The following is a 24,748-nucleotide window of genomic DNA, read 5'->3' on the forward strand; positions in this document are numbered from 1 at the left end:
AACTTCCTGAGGGGAAGTCTAAAAGGCCCCCCTGCATTGCTGTCACACCCCTTTAAACGGGGTGAATCAATCAGATTCATTTGGTCTAACAAATTGGTTTGTGTGTGTGTATTTGTGTGTGTGTGTATTCGCTCTGGATGTGTATGTGAATGGGGCCAAGGTGCATAAGAAAGGAGCTGTGTGGAGGGGAGAGGGGGCAAGGATGGACACACACCGATGCAAGCCTAACACATCCCTGGAAAAGGGGTCATGACCCCTCCTGCACTCAAACAGCATTTCAGAGTGGTCGAGACATGGAAAGGGTGAGTGCTTACCTACCACAGAACAGCATGGACAAGACAGGAAACATGAGGAGAGAGTTATCTAGATTAGCTATACGGGATAAACGCGGACAAGCTCCAAATCATCTCATCTGACTCGGTTTGATTGGATGATTTCCTTCCAGCTTAATGCAGTCATGTTGCCAGCCATCTTTGGCGTTGAGAACACATATTTCTTATCCCCTTTTTTCACCACCATTAGTGTGTATATGTATGTAAATGCAGGATACCTGGATAAAAATAGGTGTAATCGTTTTCTCTTGTGTGTGACATTCAATGTTGCGGATAGGCCCAAAAATAGGTTAGTAAACAGTAGAAAGCAGCATGGGGGCCAGTGAGATGTTATAGTGGTTCTTTTTCACATCTGTTATTTCTTTATTCACTCTCTAAAACTTGGTGCTGACTGAGTTTTGAAAGATGTTTGAGCGCTGCTTGGACAGAGACAGATTTTTCTAGCAGCAGGTCATTGGCAAAAGGGATACAATTAGCACATCCACCCAGGTGTCGCATTTCCATCACTGCTAATCAAAGCTGATCAGAGCTGGAGGCAAAAAATACCCACGACTACTTCATGTCATTTATCTGGGGAATGAATGCAGATTATAATCTTTCCCATTACATACAAAAACCAGACGTTTGTGGGTGTTAGTGAGTGTTTTGTCCACTGTGAAAGTGACTTAATAAAACATGTTTATACATTTCAATGTGTAGAGCACAGTGTCTTTCATCACAGCAAAGCTGATGAGATATAAAACAGTCTATCATTGCTTTCGAATCACCGTGGCGACCTAAATGTGTGCCAGGTGACATTTAATTGCAAAAGTTGGTTTCTGAATAGCCTCAGTGTTTGCACATCTGCTGTTGTGGATCCTGTACTGAGATGTATTAGTCCCAAAGCAATGCATGTTCACATGATCAGTCCGTTAATGTGACCCAATTACTGATCCAAAATCAAATCTACTGCACAAACTGTGAGGCTAATCAATCAATGCCCCTGATAGATTGCTGATCCCGCTTAGCTGATGGTGATTTACTGCCCCCCTAGTGGCCGGATGACTGAACTATTAAAGGTTTCTGCTTCTGTGCCACACAGAGTGAAGTCCTTCCTAAGTCATTTGAGCAAAACCCCTCCATTCAGAAAGCCTTCCCTCCTCTTCCCTTCTCTCCTCAATGGGACTCTGGTGGAAATGAACAATGCCCACACCTTGAACAGGCCCACTGATTCGAGGGCCATTGTGCTGGTGAGGAGGGAGAGGATTGGCCAACAAGTGGCTCTCCCACTCTGTTATCATAGGACACCACTGTCTGTGGTGGGCCTTTATGACTTGTTATGCCACTAACCCCCCCATCTCATGGAAAATGCTTGGCTCTCACTGGCCTCATTTGCACCAAGAAGAGGAGGAGAAGGAGGAAGAAAGAGGGGGGGGGGGGGGAGCAGGAGAGGAAGGGAGAGAGAAAGAGCAGTGAATGGCACCATAACATAACAATGCACTTGGAGGCTCAGTTGGCAAACACAGCTGGGCCAGCAACAGTGAAGCGTTTAATGAGTCATAACTCTAAAGAGACAGTGGGCTACTAAAACCACTTTTACTATATTGCAGTCCCCCTCTAATACACACAAACACAAGCACACACATTCACTTTATATCACCGAGTTTGATAGCGCTTGACCACATACGGTATATTGCCAAACAGTTGTGCACAAATGTCCCCTTATGGCGCACATCATCTTCACAATTAGCCTTCCATAACACTCACCTCAATAACCTGCTTCGAGTCCAACCTGAAGTTAAAGTCCCCAAAGACAAAATATGGCAACCTCTCATGCCGCTGGTCCGTGATCCTGAAAAACATTACAACCATTTGTCAGTGACAGTGTTTTAAAGTGCCATCATAACCTCTTTGATGGCTGCTGGCAGGGCATCTTAAAATCATTTTTCCAAAACATCCTAAATTCTAAAAGCACATTCTAATGAACAATAAAGATCCTGACAACCAGCATGTTGATGAACATAACCAGTAGTGGTCAAAGTGTGTCATGATTCCCCTGACCTCAGGGTATTTAGTTCATGAAGGCCATAGCACCACCTGGTGGTTTTAACACTTTGATTACACTATATTCACCTTTGTGGTCTGACACAACGGTCTGGTGCATGAGTCTTACGGCATTCATGATTTACCACAGAGCACACAGGGTGGACAGATAAAGAAAATAATAGAAACATGCAATCTCAAATGTAAATTTGCAGGAACAACAGGAGGCCTACGAGGAGACACAGCTGTCTAAACTGCTTATAACCTTAAAAGCCTCGAAAAAAATGGCTGTGATTGAGATTAAAACCTGGAAAATTGATGTCTCATTTATGTTATCCCAATGTTACTGTATTTGCCCTCAAGAAAACCACATATTGTGCAAATTTAGTGATATATTTGAGTTTTTTAAGGCATTTTCCCCCTTTTTTGATGGTGCAGAGAAGGACTCAGCCTATATCAGGTGCTCGCTCTACAAGGTAAGCTTAACATGTTTGCTATTTCCTACGTGCGGCTATTTATGTGAAAACTAATGAATGAGAGAAAGAGCTCAGATCTTTTGCAGGGGTTCAAGTAAACATGCTTTCAGTTCAAATGATTAATTCTCAGCTGACACCACAATTAAATCAATAAAGCCCGATAATTTCCTTTGATAATCTGCTTTGATGTCCAAGAAAATTCACTTTTCTTAACTGATCAAAGTTAGACTTAACCAGCCCCAACCCTGAGGACATGAATCCTGAAGATATTCTCTATGTTGGTCATGTACCCAGCAGTGACATTGATGGCAGCTGCCTCAGAGATCAGATCAACTGATTCTGTAGATTTGTTGCTGGGCTTATGGGTTTAGACTGAGAGTCAGAAGGACCCCATCCACTCATGCTGCCACAGGCTCCGCTTCACTTGGCGTGTACCTAACGTGACTCTTGATTGCGTTGAAGCCTCCCAAGGGTATTTTAATCTGGCACATTTATTGTATTGCAAATGTTTTTAATGCACTGTATGCAATGCCTTTTTAAGTATAGTGTCAGAGGATTCATAGAGTTTAGATCATCTCTCTCATGGACGACTTCCAAATCTCCAGAACCTCGCCACAGCGCCAGCATCCCACTGCTTAAAAAAAAGGAAAAAATGCACCTAAGCGACATATAATTAACTCCCATGCCTCATCACCTACTTAAAAGTGGCTCTTCTACAGAGCAGAGATAGGGAATTAAGGTGGACATAGCACAGCCTCTTGTGTAATTAATGATTCAGGATGCTTGGCTCGCTATCTCCACTAACCACGCGGATAAATCTCGCCGTGGACTTCCCAGGCCCAGATAACAATATATTTATGGGGCCGTAAAGAGAGAAGAAGCCTCTTCTTAGCGGTGGGTCTCGGCTTTGGCCGGCTGTCGTAAAGCATGGCCACTTCTTCCTCTATGAGGCAGAGAGAGGGAATGGCAGGGAGGAGAAGGTGACTGGAGTAAGGGGGCCAGGAACGCAGCCATCATATTAAATAGAGAGTATGTAACTTTGACATCCCGTTTAAACATCCCATATTTAATAGGAATGACACAGTCTTTCTATCTCATAGGATTTCCAACAGGGGTCAACAGGAACATGGGAACCACATCTAGAATTTCATCTCCAAAATGCCAACTAAAATTTCATGGTTATGATTGATGTGATTATTAATTTCCGAGACTCTTCCATCTATGATGGACTTCTGCTTCATACTTTCCTGCAGTTATACAGGACTGAATAAGGGCTTCACAATGAGATCTAGCATTTGTATCTATTATTTGAGTAATATGGATCCTAATTGTAGTTGCAATTTGGGTTGCAAGAAATGATTGTTTTCTCAAGTAAACAATTAATGGTTTGCTTTATTACATATCACAAAATATTAAAAATTGCCTATTGCAGTTTCCCAAATCGCAATTTGACATTTTCAAATTACTTTTTTGTCTGACCAATGGCCCAAAGTCCATAGGATTCAGCAAATCATCACATTTGAGAATCTGGAGCCAGTGAAACTTTTTTTGCAAAAACTTTTTTACTGATCAACTAAGTGATTTATTAACTTATTGTACTAATACTAAACAGCCTCTAGTTTGATGACAGTAGTGTCAGATAAGTTTTGTCTCACAAGTTTTTGCACAGACACTTGCAGAAATGAAGAGGTGATGAAATGTATGTCATGCTTTATCACAGTATTTTGCCTAGAGATGCTTGCTCTAATATCTTCTTAAAAATAAGGAAAACCTGTCTCCGATACATGGCTGTATTAACAGCACTGATCCCAAAAGGATCCTTAAACGATCAGTGGTTTAGGAACATAGAGTCTAGCCTATATTAGGAGTAGACATGGATTTCTGAGCACAACAATGAACCCATAAAATTTGACTCACTACATATCACTATAGATATGATTCTGCTAAATGCTTTATCAGTTACACAAACAATACTGTTTGTACTGTTTGTGCGTGTGTGTGTGTGTGTGTGTGTGTGTGTGTGTGTGTCGTAGCTCATTTATATACTCAAACTGGGACTAATGTCATTAATGACCTTACATCCTGGTGCTAAGAGACTCAGCTCTATTCAAACAGGGTTAGTGGCCAGTTTATCCCATTGGCTCGAATGGAGGGCAGTAAAATGGCTGCACACGGGCGTCAGTGCAGTTGTTACAGGCGTGGGAACTCCTGTAGTCCTTGTGCTAACAGAGACTTTACCACGTCACCTGCTGCTTTGAGTGAAGAATTTAAGCAAAAGTAAATGTAATAAAACCCAAATTCGGTTTTACTACATTTCAGTCGGTAATCTGTACAAACTCAATGGGTTAAAAAGTGAATAGGGAGTAAGAGAAGAGGGTGGGTAAAAAGTGGGGCAAGGAAATACGATGTGAGAGAGTCTATGTGTGTTTCTCCAGAGCCTAGAGGTCTTCCTCCTCTGTGTCCTGTAGCTTTATCCCGCTAACAGCCATGTCTAATACCCGCAGCCTGGCTGTTTTGTCTGCTGCTCCAAGGTATCAGCCACAGGTCAGAAGGTAACACTCTGTTTACACGATCATTTCCTAAAGCACTCATGGTGACCCGCTGGTGTGAAAGTTGACTTTTTTCTTGGCCTTTGTTGAGGGAACGAAGAATTGCAACATTAGCTACAGCTACTGGGCGTGAAAAGGGCCTGAGGGTGGGGGGTCCCGAGCTTGGGGGGCCCCCCTTGCTGACCCTCACCCTCGGCGGGGGCCCCATTAGCCTCGTCATCACAGTTCATTCAGGCAAACTGTAACAGTGTCAGTGACATTCTCCCACAAAGACGCACTCCTTTACACAGTCTATAAACATGCTTCTCTAGGCCAATTCATCGCGCAGTGACACCCCTGAAAGAGGCTCTTCACAAGGGCCGTTCTCACTGTGGTTTGGGCTGGGGCCTTCGTCAGGCCTTCGTAGGGGCCACACAAAGACAGGGGTCAGACGCTAATTTATAACATGGCCCCCGACTCTGCTCCCAGGCTCCTTAAACCACCAGCACAAAGCAACCACAGCACATTCTCTCTTTCCGATTTGACTTTTCTCTCACACACACACTCATGCTGTCATAGAAGTGAACAAAATGCCACAAAAATTCCACCTGTGACTCCAAATATGCACCACAGACACTGACAGCAACTCAGTCTCACAGATGACACTCATACCAAAATAACACATACAAAACCTGCTTGCTTATAAATCTTTATCCTTCACACCAGCCTCAATTGCTCCCTGACTCCTCGCCAGATTACACACTGTGATTGACAGCCAAACTGAGCCATAAAAGACAGTCTATATGAGATTATGAGGGTGCAACGGGGGGCCGTGTCATGATTATATTGACAAGATGACTTACCATAAGTTGGCCGTTCAGATTCGACTTTGCACACAATAGCTGGGCTGAGCGCAGTCATCCATTGTAAGTAAATGTTGAGAATTTGGGAGAATGTTAACATTGTGAAGAATGTGCTGGGTGACGTCTTTCTGAATAGGCCAGGGGTGGCCCCTGACAGGACCTTTGACACTGCAGGACAGCCTTACCCTCGTCCCCCTGTTAGCACCCTAGCTCCTCAGTAACGCCCACCCCACCAAGAACACCATGCAGGGAAGATAGGGTACTGAGGGGGTGCAAGGATGTTGCTGCGGTCACACAGAGGTTAAGGAATAAGTCAACTCGAGCCAACAGCACTGTCAACACAAACTCAAGATGAGGAAGACAACTTTGGGTAAAGATGGAGCTAAATTATGATATAATGTGAGGAGCAGACAAGAGAACTTTCACCAGGAGGTGTCTGCTGAGCCTCTACTTCATGGAATCTTTTCTGAATGGGACTGGAGGTCTATAATTTCTAGAACTGAATGCCAGACCACCTCAAGACTGGATTACCAGCCGAGCCAAGTGACCATTTGTCTCAGACACTGGGGGGCCCCAAAAGCCCAAAGTTCCCTGTGTGTCAATTGGTTTTTGGTAAGGTACATCATAAACTATAATCTTGTGTCCCTAAATTTCCAAGGGACCCTGTGCCAAAACCTAGCTGTACAGTAACACTTTTATTATTCCAGTGTATATTGTGCTGCTGCTTTTTCATAAAAAGGGGAAATGCATATTAAAAATAGGGATGCACCTATTTAGCGGCCGAACATCAGTATTGGCTGATATTCACCTTGTTGACTGCCATCAGCCAATCAGCAAATTAGATGACATTCACTGATGACAGGGGCTGATGTTTTTTTGCTGTGTCACATCAATTTTGTGCAGGCTAAAAGGCAAGACTTGAGACCAACGTCGTCCCGTCATCCCAAGGACAACAGAAAACATGTCTGGTACAAACAAAGGTCTTCCCTTCTGTACAAAAGGACGCCGTAAACTCACTATCAACACCTCAGAGGACGCACCCTGTTGTTTTCCTGATAATGTTACAGTGTGAACAACAAATCCATGTTGAAGTCGGCAGAAGGAGAGCTAGTTAGCTTTAGCCGTTAGCAGCTGGTGGCCAGAACTAACAACTAACAAGGCTGCATTGAGTTACATTATGATAGGTTCAAGCTCTATTCAGCAGAAATTTTTCACAAAAAACTTGTCTTGTTTGTGGGTCTCTGTGCATATTGGTTAAGACTGTCATAAATAATAATAGCAATAGTGCCTGGTAGGATGTTTTGCCTTGGGCCTCCGAACAAGTTACATTTGGCCATGCTTGCATTAGCTGATAACATACATGAGGCAATGAGGGCTATATGTAAAGACAAAGCCAAGAAATATGAAAATCTGTCTGCATGCTCTTGGGAAACCCCCTGCTTGACTGCTTTAGTCGTGTACCATGGTACTGTATTACTCAGTTTGGTTTTACTGTAGATATACTGTCGACAGTACATTTGTCATTATCTTTAAAGTAGAAATTCTGGCATTGTGGCGACACCTATAAATAGACTAATAAATAGAATCATGAGGGTAGAATAAACAAGGAAAATATACTGAAATAAACTAACTGGGAGGGTTCTTATCTACAGTATATGTAATGTCTACTCAATATTAGAGCATCAGGTAGTTTTACTTGTCTGGCTAACAGGAGGACTTCATGGTTTCTGGTGGCAAAGTTAACTCAACAAATCTCTGAATGGCCTATGTCTATCTGATTTCTCCATGTCTGTCTATCCCCCACCCTCCCAGAGTGACTGCTGGAGCACAGAGGTGTGTGTGTGTGTGTGTGTGTGTGTGTGTGTGTCTGTGTGTGTCTGTGTGTGTTCATGTATGTGTGAGAGAGAAATAAACAGGCCCACTATGACCAGAGAGACACTGGGAAAGATTAACCTCTGCTCCTGCAGGCCTCCCAGGGTGAGAAGGCAGCTCAGAGTCACACAGTGGCACCACACACACCCACAAGCACACCCACATGTACAGGCACACCATAACCTTGTTATACAATATAAATCACAAATAGCTGCTGCATCAGTAAACAAAATATTTGCTGCTTCTGGACACATTCGGCATGGACACACACACAAACTGCTCTGGTTAATAAATTCATTCTGGCTTTATGGAGGATCTCCCTGTGATTATCCAGTCCTCCCTCTTGCAGCTCAACATGTCTATTGGCTGGAAATGAGCCGGCCTTTCTCTGCTCTTTCAGCCTGTTGTTCTGGGAAAAGCCTAAAGGGAAACATTTAGATTGGAGGGCTCTTTGAGAAGCTCTGACAGTTGACTGATGACCGTCCATAAAATGACAAAGCATCGCTGTGTGGTGGCCAGTGCGGCCCACTGCCTCCCCATGGGAAACTAATTGCTTTGAATTGTTAACGGCAACATTATTTTTCTGCCAATCATTGCTTTTCAATGCCCCGAAAATGAGCATGAAACAAGTCTTTTCAGCGAACAAAACAGTTAAATGTCCCCAATGTTGATCAAATTAACTTCAGCACTGTGACAATGGACTATATTTGTGTGAAAATAATGGCGCGCCACAAAGGACGCCTTTATGCCAGGATTTCACAGTTGTAATGTAAAACTGTTCTCCCCTGAACCGGACCAGCCACTCTGAATGGGGGCTGGAAAAAAGAAACAAACTCCAATACACAAAAGGGATTTTTTTTTTTTTTTTAAGGAAGAGGAAAAAAACCCTGTTGATTTTATCTCATGCTATCATTGCACAGGCTCATTTAGCAGCCATGATTTCCATCCCAGACATTTCAGTATCACTTTCGTGACACCGGCTGTCTACGCAGAAATAAGTAAATCAGCTGTTTTTTCTTTTAACTGCAAACACATTTCCGGCATCTTGGGTCTTGACAACCCTTTAAACATTATTTCTTAGATTTTAAGGGTGCCTATTTTGCTCGTTTTTATGTTCATACTTGTATTTTTGGGTTTCTACTCAAAAATGTTTACATGCTTTACACCTGGAACACCTGCATTCACACTCCATCTGAAACATTCTTTTTTATTGCCTGCCTCTTTAAGCCCCCCTCCCGGAAAGGCCCAGTCTGATTGGTCAGCGATTCTGTAACTCGTCATCTCTGCACCATCACTGCAGCAAAGGGAATAATGATAACAGAGAATAAGCGACACTTTCTACTGTGAAAAATCACCAATAAATGCTTCTAATATAAAATCTCCACAACTGGACATGTTCCAGCAGGAATATGATCTGAAATGGGGGAAAAATTAACAACATCAAAATTAAATGTTTCCCTGACGTTAGCATGTAGCTACATGTAGCAATGTGCTTGCAGCCGGGAAACTACTGTATATAACGGTACTTTCTCTGGTTAAAAGTCAACAACAAAAGCTTCAAAAAACAAACGGACATGTTCCAGCTAGAAGGTGACTGTCAGAATTCAGCTAGAAAACATAGGCAACCCATATTATGTCTCCCTGACCTTAGCATGTAGCTACATGTAGCAATGTGCTTGCAGCCAGGAAACTACTGTATATAACGGTACTTTCTCTGGTTAAAAGTCAACAACAAAAGCTTCAAAAAACAAACGGACATGTTCCAGCTAGAAGGTGACTGTCAGAATTCAGCTAGAAAACATAGGCAACCCATATTATGTCTCCCTGACCTTAGCATGTAGCTACATGTAGCGGTGTAGGCTACTTAATGTCAAAACTTGTAGTAACATGCCTGGGGCAAAGGACCATGAAAAGAAATCTGTCACGAGCTAATGTCAGCTTGTCTTAAAAGTAGAAAAAAAAATGGCAACAGTCTGAAGCCTTAAGGTTTTACTCACAGGGATTACTGTTACAAATGTTTACCTAATTATTTGAAATTTGGTCATGTTTAATATGAACATCCAATATTGCAATATTATATGCCAAAAATGGAAATGTATGATAGGTTCCTTTTAATTAAATTCCTTACTAAACCATTCTTAAAAACATTTTTTACAGTGTGTACACAGAAACTATGAAACCTTAACATAATTATAAAACAATGCTTCTCAACACCAAGGCATAGCTGAGTCAACAAGGGTAATAATGCTCGATGCAGCCCTAAGCACATATGTGCACTTTCAAAGGACAGGAAAACAAGCAGGGGATGCATTTCAAGCAGAACTTTGCTTTGCTCTCATGGAAGTGGCCCACACATCAGCACAGGCTATAGAGCAGTGCTTTTTTGATGTGACTCAATAGTGAGGTCCGGCTGGCTAAACGCTGTTCCTTCTCAGCATTGTTCCCCCGAGGCCTTGAAGCACTTTGGAGATAAACACCATTTAGCAGTTAAAAGGGCCACAGAGGAAAAGGCTTATCAGATGTCTTCTCAATGGGCCGTAAGCTGCATTATTAGGCCTGGGCCTCAGATAAGGTGGAGGCTCAAGTTTGATACCCGGCAGCAGAACTGTGTCCCCAGCACTGCTGTGTGATCAGGCTCCTGTGCCGGCTGCCTCACCAAACTCAGCTGGTGGTGTGTTCAGCAGCCCCCCCCCCCCCCAATCCCGTGATGAGAGATTAGAGCTCAGAGAGGGAGAGAGGAGAGAGAGGAGGGAAGGAGGGGGAGTTTGGCTTTAGATATTCCCCCTGTCCCTTTTCCTGCTCCGCTTTCTGGGGGTAGGAGTCAGAGTTAGGACAATGGCCAAAAAGATGGTTCCCAACCAGCCGCTGAATGGGAACACTGTTGGTGGTAGCGCTTCATTCAAAGCCCGGCCCGGGCACATTGTCCTCCCAGATCGGCAGAGGAGAATGGAGTTTGCTGGTGGCTGCCAAAAGGTTAGCAGCCTCCGTGAAAGGACCAACCCATTATTCACTGCCCTTTACAGAGCCCAAGCACCCTTTGTGCTCCTCCTCCCTTCCCTCTGCACCGCCAGCTTTTTCTCACTCCGGTGCTCCGGATCTGCGCCCGACGGTTTCCCCCAAAGTGAGCGAGTGAGGCGCGATGCCACCACTATCCCACCCCTGCACCCCTAGCAAGGAATACCAGGGGAGCCAAAACATATAACGACCTCCCCACCACCACCTTGCCTCACATCACTTACCCCTCATCCCCACCCCTGTCAAAAAAGAACCTTTAAATGATATGGCCCAGAAGTAACAACAAGGTTACTATTCACAACACAAGGGGATTTAGAAAGAGGGAGCGTGGAAACTGCCACTCAGCCAACACTCTTTCTATTCAATCCCCTCCGCCACCCAGCTAAACCTCAGAGACGCCGCTATTTAGGTGTATTTACAACGAAAGGGGAAATAAATCACTGAAAAAGCATGATGAAAGCAGAGGAAATACAATGAAAACACTTAAATGTAAGCAACAACAGAGGTCCTTTTGAAACTTCATTATGCCAGTAAATCCAGGTAAGTTACAGCATAATAAAATAGCAAAAGCTGCCATATTTTCTCTAAACAGTCCAGCTCCCCCGTCCATTACAAGCAAACATTCTTACATCAAATTAAGAATGAAGTACAGGTAAAACATGACCTCATAGAGGATACTTTCAAAAGGACCTCATGATTCATATACATCAGAGAGCTTAGTGATAATATATGCCACTCATATATGCATGTAGTTATTCAAAGTGGAGCCCTGTCGTGCATTCTGATGCCATTTGAATGGGAGGTCACCTGCTGCGAGGCTGCTACGGGGCTTTTATTCTGTGTTCGTGCAGCCAGGTAGGGAGCAAGGGTCGCACTGCACACTCTCTCATTCTCCTCCAATGCAAATGGATATCCCATAAATCATATTAGCGCAGCCTATGAAAGGATAGCCTGTTTGTATAAAGGCTGGCTTTACTCAGTGCGGAGTGGCGAAATCTTTACCAGAACTACTAAGATTCCTAGAGCCTCACAAGCATAATTAAAAACGCTAAATTTATTCTGAGGGCTGATCCACATGGGAGCACAAATGTGCAAATGGCATGGCAATCTGTCTGTTGGATTATAATACACTTAATATAGAACTGGACATTTTGGCCAGGAGCAGTCGGGAGTCCATCAAAACTTAAGGGTTCATCTTCTATGGAATATCTACAGCAGACTTTATAGAAATAAGGGCGATCATTTTTTATTTCTAGTATTTACAAATAGACCTGGGGGCTGAGCTCATGGAAAGGTGCCTCCTCTGGGGAGCATGAATGTGCTTGGTAAATGTTACTGTGATGAAATTAGGACTCATCCTGTAGGGACCAATATTGTCTATCATAAATTTAATGATATAAAAACCATTTCAAGATACTTCTTGAATAAAAATAATCCCTATGGATATCATGGCAATCTGCCTGATATTTAATATATTATGATTTCTATATATAGTGGACCGAAGTGTTGGGCAGACGCATGTCCCAAATGGGCAGTCGACGAATACTTGCATCCATTTGCTTGCCGGTAGTGCAACAAAAACCAAGATAAATGTAGGATTACACCACAAAAAAAGAAAAAAAGAAAAGAAAATGCTGAAAAGTAAGGAGGAGTTAGAGAGAGGGACGGAAAAAGAACAGATAAAAGAGAGCTGGGAGTTCACAGACCGTGTAGTGAGTAAGACCCCCTACTTTTACAGACAGATGTAATCCCACTGGTCTAGGACTGAATCCTGCTGAAATCTTCCCTGCTGTACCTCTCCTGCTCGGTCTCACTCTAAGCCTCTATTACAATATCAACACAAGTTTTGCCAGACAGGACTGGGGACTGAGGATAGTGCTACATGTTTCCACATATCCGGTTCTTAAACATGGTATTTTTTATACTTATTTATTTTTTATAAAAAATATCAACAGCATTATGCAAATGATCTATAAAAAATGTAGGTAATGTAGCAGTGCTCACACCTGTAACTCCTTAGTCTTAATTTAATTTGAGATATGTTGTGAACAATCATCATCACTTCATCACTGTAAACTGTGATCTAGTCACAGTAGGCACAGAGTCTCCCCACAGTGGGAATGACTTGAATTTATCTCTTTATGGTCACAATGAAAAGAAAACTATGTTCAAGAATACAGTATGGATGAAAAGCTAAACAAAGACATATACAGTACCTGTCTAAAACGTAGCCCAGCGCCTTCTGCCTGGTCCCAGAGTAGACAGAGGGGCTTTTCTCCCAGGCCACCAAGTTGGAAGCATCGTGGAAAAGGTGGATGTTGACCAGATCAAAGGCACTGGGATGAAAGAAGACAGTCTGAGTGACCTTTTTCAACCACAACATCATACACGCACAAACATGTGATGTTTCATTTCAAGTGAGAAAACTGAAGCAAAAAGTACACAAGAGAATTGCTGCTTTTTTATTTCATCAACTGCATTAAGACTTTGAACATAGTAATCACAGGCAACTTAAAGGGTACCTAACATGCTAATTTTTAGATTTATGAATGTATTTTGGGTTTTTACTAGAACATGTTTACATATTTTTATGTTCAAAAACACTTTATTTTCCTCATACTGTATGTGCTGGAAAACCTGTCTCCACCCCTTGCCTGAGATGCTCCATTTTAGCACCTGTCTCTTTAAGCCCAGCCTGCTCTGATTGGTCAGTTTTTCCAGGTTATCCTGTTCATTGCAACGGAATGACTGTGACAGAGTAGAGCGGCAACTGCTTCTAATCCAAAATCTTCACAACTGGACATGTACCAGCAAGAATATGATCGAAATTGGGGATCCTCTGACATTGTAACATCATATGTATGAAAGAAAATACAGAATAACATAATAGGTCCCCTTTAAGCATTGATTAAAGCTCACTGTGCGTATTTTTAACGAGGATTTGGAGTCAAACTCTTGAACACAAAATTATAGACTTAGTACACATTATCTTGTTCCTGATGGTGAAAAAAAAACACCCTTCTTGTAAAGGGGATAAATTCTTTCTAACCCCACCTCTCTAACACTACACACGAGTGCAGATATCACTACATAAAACACTAATCTGCTGTCTTTCAGTTTGTCCTGTCAGGCTAAAAGCAAGATAGCTCAATGTACAGCGATGAACACCACCCTGCTGATTCTATTAGTCTAGGGCGTTTTGTTAGCTGGTGTTCAGCAGGGCCACCCAGAGGAATTGGTCTTATCTCAAGGGGTTTATTCTGCAGTGACATCCTGAACAAATGAATACATGCATGGCTCGGGCTATCTCTGTCTATCCCATCTACAATCTGATCTCCCTATTCTTCAGCAGCCCCTCTCTCTGCTGCTCTTGTCAAACGTCATGCCCCTATTAAATGCTTACCGTTTCAGCTCTTTAGTTCTCATGTCATCCCTCTATTAGATTACAATCCCCGTCTCCCACCCCACAGCCACCCTCCTCCCCTCACCCCTGCTCTGCACACTGGAAGCCAGAGTTTGTATTCATGCTGTACAGGTGGTTCAACTGCATGTAATGTTTTCTGTCATCTGTCATTTGCAACTGCTTGACTAACGCGATTACGTCTAATCAAATCCCTGCTCTCTTCCATGGCACACTCGCTGTCTGTGTGTCCTGTCTATGACCACCACACCTTGCACAGCCCACTGGGGCTTGTGGGTAAAGCTGACTGACATGGTTGGATCTTCATCTCTAATCACAACGATACGGTTGTAATGATTGAGGGTTGAACAGAGACGAGGTGGGGCGTGTCATTGAAGGGACTCACCATTCAGGCAGGGCCCATCGAGTTCGGATGAATCCCTTTCTGGACCACTTGCACTGCAGGACAGAGAGACTCAATTTAACATCACAATGGTAGAATTTGACATTAGGAAGAATTCAGTCATCACAAGGCAAATGAGAGCTACAATGTCAAATGTTGCACAGTCATGTAACAATGTCCGTCATCGTGATTTCATATTTTTCAACACTATCAGGAACTATTAAGTTGACTTTCCATCAACAAATATCCTTTTGTTTTAAATCATAAGGGTTGATATGAAATTAAACCTTTGGGAAAATGGATAGATGCAAAAAAACATTAATTATTAATAATCTATTAAAAGTAATACATTAGTGGTGATGAAAAGTAACAAAGAACATTTAATTAAGTACTGTACTTGAGTCAGCTTCTACTTAACATGGTTAGGTCTACTTGATGCTGCTTCTCACTTCTACTTCACTACATCTCAGAGGGGATTATTACACTCTTTACTCCGCTACATTTGTATCTGACAGACAATTATAAGTTACTTGAAACATTAAGACTTTTTCTGCACATAATACGATGCGTCATTGTAGATTAAACTTGCTACAGCATATAAAATAGCTTGAGAATGACAACTGCCAAAACATTAAAATGCTGTTATTACATTCATATAAACTGATAATAACATTTTATTACAATGATAAAAATGCTCAGAAAGGGGCCATTCTGCATAGTGAGTACTTCCACTTTTGACACATTCTGCTCAGTGAAATTTTAAATGCAGGACTTTTACATTGTTGTCTTATTACTTGTCTTATTACTTTTACCTAAGTAAAGAATCTGAGTACTGTGTAGTGTAGACTGTGTCAGTCGACAACATAATTGCTTGGCAAGTAGTTTCATAATATATTAATTGCTAAAGTCAATTTTCAGTTACAAATGCCAAAACAAGCCTAATTCCAGGTGCTCACTTATGAGCTTTCCTGTGTCTCACGTGTTAGTAAATTCAATATCCTGAGGTTTTGGACAGCTGGTTGGACAAAACTGGCAATACGATAACATTAAATCATTAGACTTATGATGAGGATTTTTCACTATTTTCAGACAGCTTATAGACCAAAAGTATAACCGATTAATTGAGTAAATAAATCACATTATTTAATAATTAAATAATCATTAGTTGCAGAAGTATTCACATCCTTCACTTCAGTTAGAGTAATAGTGCAAGTCATAGTAAGCAATTTTTTTACAAGCTTGTCATTTGTTTTGTGTGTAAAATATTAATCTAAAAGTATCTTGTATCTAAATGTACAAGTGAATAAATGAAGTGCAGTAAAACTTACAGCATTTCTCTCTGAAAAGTAGTTCATAGGAGTAAAAAGTAACATAAAATAGAAATATTGGTACTCCAGTAAAGTATTTCAGAATTGTTCTTTAGTGCGGTACTTGAGTAATATACTTTATTATGCTTTTTTTAGTTACTTTCCAACAGTAATCCTATGTATAAACAGGCAGGGAGCCTGTTTATTAATTTAAACCCAGCTGATAAAAGAGAATCAAGAGCACAATTTATTTGTTTAGACACTTCAAAAGTTAGTTCAAAAGTTCAAAGTTAGTTTAAAAGTCAGTTGCTCTGTTACATGTCTGATAAATGTTGAATGAATGGCTTTAACACACAACATCCAGTCTGTAGGTTAAAGTTATACAAAATATACAGAGTGTTCAACTCAGTGTAAACATCCAGTATGCAGCTGTTTCATCAGATCCCACCAGCCTCGAGTTAATTATCCAATCACAAGTCCGCAGACCTCTCTGAAACAGCACATGATTCACCATGAAGCTGGTTATTAAATGAGAGACAAATTGATGTTGCGAGTGTTCTCATTCTGAATAGATAAATACGTCTCTTTGCCTCAGCCTCTCTCTTTTCCTGTCTATCTCTCTGTGATACTCCTAATGGGGAGTTAACTGCAGTGATGAATAAACTAATTATGGGCCAGGTCACATAATTTCAAATTGACTAATTTTATTTAAAAAAAAAAGAAAAAAAACCTCAGATGCAAATTAAAAGCCTAAGAGGTATTTGATTGCACCTCACATCCTTCAATCTGCATTAGTACAAGATTAACTGTATCAAATTGAATTACATTAGCATACTTGAATTAATCCATACTGCCTCAGCAGGATGTATGGGCCCAATTATAACTCGCTGTCCCGATATTGTGACTTTGAAAGGAGCAAATGGAATTAGATGTGAGTGTCACACTGCGGCATAACGGACTGACCTTACACTTGAAAAAAAAATGTTTTAACAAACTGAATCAGAATATATTTGTAAGAAAAATAAAAGGATTGAGTAATTAGATTCATGTGTTTATGTACACAAACTGTACACGTATATTCAATTACACAGGTTGCGTGAAAATCTGTACTGCATGCATTCGTTGATGTAAAGTTAAGGAAAGAAAGTGGGGAGGATGAGGAAGGATAAGATGAAAAGTGAGTGTCTGGGGGGTGAGGGGTTGGTGGAGGGGGGGTGGGATTTGCTCAGTGGCCATACAAGCTCTGACTGCAGCCAGAGACGTTTAATCTCGATTTAATTTAAAGAGCCATTAACTACAATCGCAGCATTAAAATCCATCACTTCCTTGACACCCGGCCCCAGATTGCCCCATTTCCTGCACGTATGACTGATTGACCCCCTGCTTCATCGCTTGCTTATAAACACGCTCATGACACACACACACACATACACACACACAGTAAACACACGGATGATCGTCCCGGTCAGGCAGAACGGGTATATACATAGCAGAAGGTAAGAAAAAAAAATGCACTTGGCTGTCTATTTTACATAATTTAAGTGCTTTTATTTTGTAACGGGAGTCCAGTTAACATGATTATCTCACGCAATCAATCAAAGTGCAGAGGAAGAGAAGTGTCCCTCTCTATTGGTTGACATGATGACATCATGATTTGGTTGCTGCAGCTGATATTGGAGCAGAGATGATGACACAGATGCTGTCCAGCCCCATTTAATCTCCTGCTGAAACATCATCATCACCCCTTCCTCCCCCCTACACACACACACACACACACACACACACACACACACATACACACACATATATCTTGAAAATGGGTAAATTTAGCCAATATAGTCTTTGCGATGTAATGTCACATTTATTTAGAATAAAAGCCATATTTGGATTAAACAGAGAGGTGATATGTAATCATATCATATATCAGGTTTGGTGGTTATAAAGAGTCAGTGAGAGGGGACGAAGGGTTGGGGGTCAAAGGGCAACGGTAAAAGGTCACAAGGCTTGGGGTGACATTGGCTGACCTTCTACAGGTCAGCGATGGCGTCTCCGCCCATGACAGTGATGAACGGCTGCTACACAGTGGGTCACGTCCAGGGCTGTCGGGCAATACATATACAGGGGCTGACCGCAACACACACACACACACACACACACACACACACACACACACACACACACACAAGGGATGAGAAAGAAACAGACAGACAGAGGAAATTGGGGAAAAAAGACAAGATGGGGTGATGGAGGGAAGTAGGACCACTGGATTCACTGGAAACTGGAAACCACTACATAAAACTCCCCAATGGAAAATAACGCTCCCATAAAATGTCAGATGTGACACAGTCAGTACACACACACACACGCACACACACACACTCCCAGTCCAAAACACCCTCCCGCCACTGTTTCCTGGTCCATCCCGTTTGATTCTTTGACCTTTCTTATATTTCAGCTCAAAGTCCAACCCCCATAAATAATATTATGGCAGGGTGATGTTTGGAGTTGGGGTGATAGAAGAGTGCAGGGCAGGGAGGGGGTGCGAGGAGGGGGTTACACAAAAGCCCTGTGACAGAAATGCACTGTGAGTAATAAGTAATACACACAAACGCTGATTGATTTGAGCCCCGGTAGACAGTCACATTTATCTTTATTCCATCATCCAGGGGGGCCATCAAATAAGAGAGGGCCTCACATAGGGTTTATATGAGTGGACAGCACGTGTGTGTGTTCGGATAAAGATGCACCACATGTGCAGAGACAAGTCTCTGTCACTGTCACCACTCAAACGTTGCAGTAAACACGATGTAGGAATGCCAAGTGCTTCAAGAATTCACGTTAAATTCAAGAGGATGAAAGAAAAATGATGGATTTAAACGGACTAAATTGGATTTTTGCAGTTGAGTTCAGTTGTAAAAATCAATATACATTTTCTGATCTTTCTGTATACAAAAAAATGAGCGTAGAAAGCCTTCATTTAGCTTTCATTTCAACATTATCCCCTCGTTTATGAGCTCCTTGCAGTCTCGTGGATCACGCCTGTCACGGAGAACAGCATCTGTGTCACAGGTGTCTTGTCTGGTGATAAATGCGGAGAGCATTTTACAAGCAATGCCAGTTTAAATGACTTCATCTCCTTAACGTACGCATCTGTGAATCACGCACAGGGGTTTAAATCAAAGGAGAAAAACATGAAGGAAGTTAACTTTCATCGGGGGCAGAACTTGAAAGTAATCACAGCCCCGTATCAGAGCTTACTACAGAGGGCACTAAAAGGGTATGAAAAGTCAATGCTTTTATGGACACGCTCATGGTGCCAAACAACAAATACAAACTCATATGGATGTTGATCTACAGCCTGTCCGCTACTCCCTTCTCCTTCTCTCTTTTTTTTTTTTCTCCTACAGCTGTGTAAAACAATCAATAGCAAGGGCACATTAAGGTCTGGGTCGTATACTTTATTTATATAAGGCAATGACAAATCCTTATGATGCAATGGTTTTTGGAGGCATGTATTACTGCGCCAAACAAATAAATATATTAATGCCCACAGGGGAGGCGGAGAGATTGACGGAACAACGGGAAACGACAAGCCGCCAAATCCATCACGGCGACCTTTCAGAAGAAATGCGCCCACTATTTTGTCCACTTCCTTCTTATTCAGCATTTCAATTAATGTCCCCGCTTCTTTCTCCTTCACTTACAGCTATAACTCAGGGTGGGATTACGGAAAGAAGTGACGTTTTTGCATATTTAGGGGTTGTCACTTAAATCAGAATCAAGGAGCAGAGAAGGGCCGTGAGCGGGAAGTGTGAATGTAAGTGATTTTACCCAATATTATATTTTATGACATTGAGTTTGTGCCACTTTTAAAAGCTGAAATAGAGAGCCATCATGAGCATGATGATGTTGAATGAAAATGGATATTTTCAGAGTGTTGAGTGATATTATTCAGGAAAACAAAAACTTTTTGGTTTGATTTCTGTGCTCTATTCAGTAAGATACTTTGCACAAGAGCTGAAAAAATTAGTTAATTAATGAGTTCAATGACAGAAAATTAATCTGCAACTACTGTGATAATAAAGTATATGTTTAGTTTTCAACTATCTTTTTTTCTCTTTTTAATTATGAGCTACTTTTCTCTGTTTTATATCAGCATAAATAGAACATTTTTGGGTTGTGGACAAAATGAGCAATCTGAAGACATCATTGGGTTCTGGAAAATTGTATTAATACTTCTTTTTTTGTACAGTTCTACAAACAAAATGATTAATCTCAAAAATAATTGAGAACCTTGTGAAAATTTCCAAATATGGACATGTGATGTCTAAACTAAAAACATTAGTTTATCGACATGTATCGATTCTACATATTTGAAATGTTATCACACACACAGCTGTCTTTTTGTCACTCATATTATTCCCTCCGGTTGCATACAGGCTTCTGCAACATGTTTTTTTTTTTTTTTATATATATAAGTGTGACAATCTCAAAGTTTTTCTGTGCACTACTACAAGAATACTATTTTCATTAATGTAAAGTGTTACTTATTGTTAATGTTACAAGTCATTCTGCTTTTCTCTGCTACACACCAAATAAAGTTGCTGTTGTCCCGTTATAGCCTAGTTATATTTAACTTTTAATCATTTTAAATTTATGCTCTCAATGTCAATTTTTCCTCGTGGTATTGAATGTCGCGATTTTTTCAGGAATTGGAAAGTTGGAAATTCCAGTATGGTGACACTAGTCTAACCATCACACAGCGCTCAAGTTTCTCTTTTATACACACAAACCAACACACGCATACACCGAGCCCTCCCACCATGATGTCATCAGGAGCTGACACTTTATTAATGGGGGACTGTAAAGGGAAGACACAAGCAAAGAAACACACATATCTGTCTCCTGCCGGCCACCTGAGCTGTCTGCTGTCACTCTCTAACCTTCCTCAGACGATTCTGTCTGACAAGCTGGATGAATTTCACACACATTTTTTGTATTTACAATTATCATGTAAACAAGATACCTGCCCTCTGCGTCTTTGTTGTTAACTTTAAATCATTTGGTTTCTTTTCACACTTGTTACAACAATTACTCATCCCATCTGAGGCTGCATGACCCAAAACTGAGAGCTCAGCTGAGACAAACCAGTCGCTTTCTTTGGGACTCTTGTGTGGCGTTCTGTCCGGTCCAAGATCCCCGTGTAATAGGATTCCTCAAAGCTGCAGATGGATGGCAAATCTAGGCGGTTTCATCTACTAAAAGAGGGCATAAATCACTAGCGGAGGAAGCGGGGACGAGGCAGGGGTTATCACCAGTCTGCCTCCCTCATGAGAGCTTTGCATTAAAGCATTAGTGAAATTAATTCATCTTTCATAAGAGGTTTGAGCAGTATCTGTGATCTATGATAACAACCAATTTCTCACTACGGAGGGACCGGAGGAGGGAGGGAGGCGGGAGGAAAAAAAAATACTCGGCGACCCTGATAGACTACACAAATCTGCTCTTTTTAAATGGGCTAACATTATCTGGAGTGCTGCTCTCTGGAGCATCATCCCAGATTCATATCCCAGCCGGGAAAGAGGCATAAATCACCGGGCAAAACTTTTCTCATCTATCCCCCCCTTCAGCAAACCTCCTTTCTCTCTACATCACTCCCCTCATCCCTCTCACGCTGAGCCATGCCACGTTTGTTTTGTGGTTTTCTTTGCTTGTCCTGTTAAACGCAGAACAATGCTTTTGCTGTAATCATTTTAAATGGCTTTGCGCCTCAATCAGTCTAATTGGTTTTAGATCATCTCCAGAATGGGAAAGTGGGAAACCTGAGACGTGAAGATGTTTGGGTGTGTGTATGCGTGAATGTTTGTGTGTATGTCTGGGGTGGCTCGGGGTGGGGAGTCCTGCAGTGTGTGAAAGAGACGGAAATTGGGGGGAAGTGTGTGAAGGGGGCCGTATCCATCTGTTTTGCATATATTTGCGGAGGCGGCCGTCGGAGCATGGTTGACAGATGAGTGGGGAGTGCGGGGATGACACACGGGCGGTCGTGCTCTTTATTACTATATCAGCACAGCTATGCTCAGCGCTCGGCTCCCCTCTGATAACACACCGTCACCGAAACCAGAAAACTGAACACAGCGGAGTGAGCAGAGAATTGCTCCACGGGACACAGCAACGAGGACTTTGTCTCTGTTTCACGATTTGAATTTTTTGACTGATTTGTCTTTAAATCAGCCATGTGTCAGCTGGATTTCTTCAAAGCAGAAAAAAAGATTGAACTCTTAAACAAAAAGATGTAAAAGAAAATGAAATGGCTTTTTTAAAAAATGTATTAAAAAAGGGAAGTGACATCTCTTGTACTTGTATAAATTATTATCTGAGGTTATATAACAGAACAAGACTCAATGGCTGAGGTGTTTTATAAGATTCGTTTAGCAATTTTGTTAAGAGAAAAATACATCAAAGTTCATTAGTTTTTGTTTTTATTATACACAACATTAAATGTCTGGAAAAAGGGTACTGTACTTCAAATGGGTGATTGATGACTTTACACTCAGCAGCTTTATTAAACCTGTGCACTATATGCGATGTAAAAAAGCTTCATTTATCATGACACATTCCCCCCCTCTCACTGTGATATCTGTCAGTCCATGTCCCAGCACAAACAACACCACCATCAGTCAGTCAAGTGTGCTTATTACATTACCCACCTCAGGAAAGTAGTCCTGTGGAAACTTCTCCTTCTCCAGTGAGGGTGTGCTTTCTAGTGTCTCTGAGTAGGTCTCCTTCCCTACAACCTTCTTGAATTTCTTGGCTAAAGTGGAAATGGTAGGAGGAAGGACGGAGACAGAACAAGAAAAGGAGGAGGTGGAGAGCATGGAAAGGGGAGAAAGACAGTTTATTGTTACAAACATGGCAGGTTAATTTTTGGAGACCCCATGTGTGAGTCTGAATCTCCTGCTACAATCAGAGCTCACTAAAAGCCGGGGCAACTTCCACAGACAACTGCACCACCTGCTGGTCGGACTGAAGAACACCTGTATTGAGTTAGTGAGGGGTCACAACACAGGGAAAATTAAATATATGTCTGTCTTTGATCTTACGGGATGATTTAGGCAGTTTGTGAATAATGAGCCTCAACATATCCTGATTCCTCTGCATTTACTATTACATGAACATAAAATTACTGGGCCAACCAATTCCTCTTCCTTTATACTTTGTACAGAATAGAGAGCACACTGCACATCTGTCTGTCCTGGAAGATGGATCTATATGCTCTATATTCTTTATGTTAAAGTGTTTAAAAGTTGAGGTACTTATTTATCCGATTCAGGAGTCTATGGATACAGGGTGTCATATATGTTGGTCTTTTGATGAATGTTGCTGATTTGTGATTTTGGGCTACATAAATAATGTGACAAAGTCCAAGAGGGTCTTGATTTGAGGGAGAACTGAAGTCAGATAGGGGTGTAATGACATATTGTTGTGATATAAAATCATATCAGTTACGGATGCATCGATGGGCCAATACTGATATGTATTGTTATTTATTCCCCTTTTTGTGCCAGGGAAACAAAGAAATATTGATTTAAAAATAATTGAACTGTTTTAAAGTCTTTCAGGCCTTAAATAAACTACCTATGATTGAACACAAATTTCATCATGAAACAACCTTCTTTCACACGAAAACATAAAAAACTGCTTCAAAAGCCTTTTTACTATATATTTAAATTCCCTCTCTAACGTCTATTTTATAATGCTGCAAAAATGTCAACGAATTTCTCCTTCAAACTGTATTTATTCAAGTTTCTTGCCAAAAACTAAATTTTACAAGGTCGCATTTGAACACATTATGATAATGTAATAATTTACATTTGCCGATTACTCATTTTTACTGACGAGAGCAGGAATGCATCATAATGTAACTACATGCAACCTTTCTTAGCTGTTTGTACAGCTACTGGCTACTACCAGTTAACAGCTAACGTTAACTAGCTAGGATTAGTTGTGTAGCATTATCGGGGAAACAGTAGAATGCGTCCCACAGAAGATCTCTGTTTGGCCTAAATACGCTTTCTTTAACGTCCCCGGGACAACTGGACCGCACAAAACTGATGTGACACAACAAAAAATATATCAGCCAATGCCATCGGTAAATGTCATCTGATTTACCAATAGTTTGATGCCGGTCAACAAGGCACGTATCAGCCGATACCGATATTTGGCCAATAAATCAGTGCATCCTTAATATAAAGCATATGCATAAATAATAACATGGATGATGGCTGAGGTCCATTTAACTGTTTCAGTTTCAGGGTCCTGGTATTGTGCGTGCTGGCTCACTGTCATGGCTTACTGGGACACTTGTTTAGAACAGAGCCATGGTTCTATGTTAGTAGTAACACAGATGCTTTTCCTGTCTGCTGCGAAAAAGGCAACCCATCACAGAATGTAGTAGTTTATCTAATTCTGATGTTCAGTCAAATCTTTTAAGAACATGTGTACATATACATGTGTACATGGTGAGCGGCCC

At 41.4% G+C, this 24,748-nt stretch overlaps 1 protein-coding gene across 2 annotated transcripts in view; it reads right to left on the bottom strand.

Moving 5' to 3' along the window:
• Nucleotides 1–24,748, bottom strand: part of inpp5a (inositol polyphosphate-5-phosphatase A) — a 172,897-nt gene that overhangs the window by 46,172 nt on the left and 101,977 nt on the right. For both annotated transcript variants that reach the window (XM_033612776.2, XM_033612777.2), the window contains exons 6-9: nt 22,926–23,029; nt 14,915–14,967; nt 13,325–13,444; nt 2,079–2,163 (exon numbers count right to left, since the gene is read on the bottom strand). In XM_033612776.2, coding sequence (XP_033468667.1) covers nt 2,079–2,163; nt 13,325–13,444; nt 14,915–14,967; nt 22,926–23,029 — 362 coding nt within the window. The remainder of the gene's footprint in view (nt 1–2,078; nt 2,164–13,324; nt 13,445–14,914; nt 14,968–22,925; nt 23,030–24,748) is intronic.

This window comes from Epinephelus lanceolatus, chromosome 17 (assembly GCF_041903045.1).
Source record: "Epinephelus lanceolatus isolate andai-2023 chromosome 17, ASM4190304v1, whole genome shotgun sequence".
Classification (NCBI taxonomy): domain Eukaryota; kingdom Metazoa; phylum Chordata; class Actinopteri; order Perciformes; family Serranidae; genus Epinephelus; species Epinephelus lanceolatus.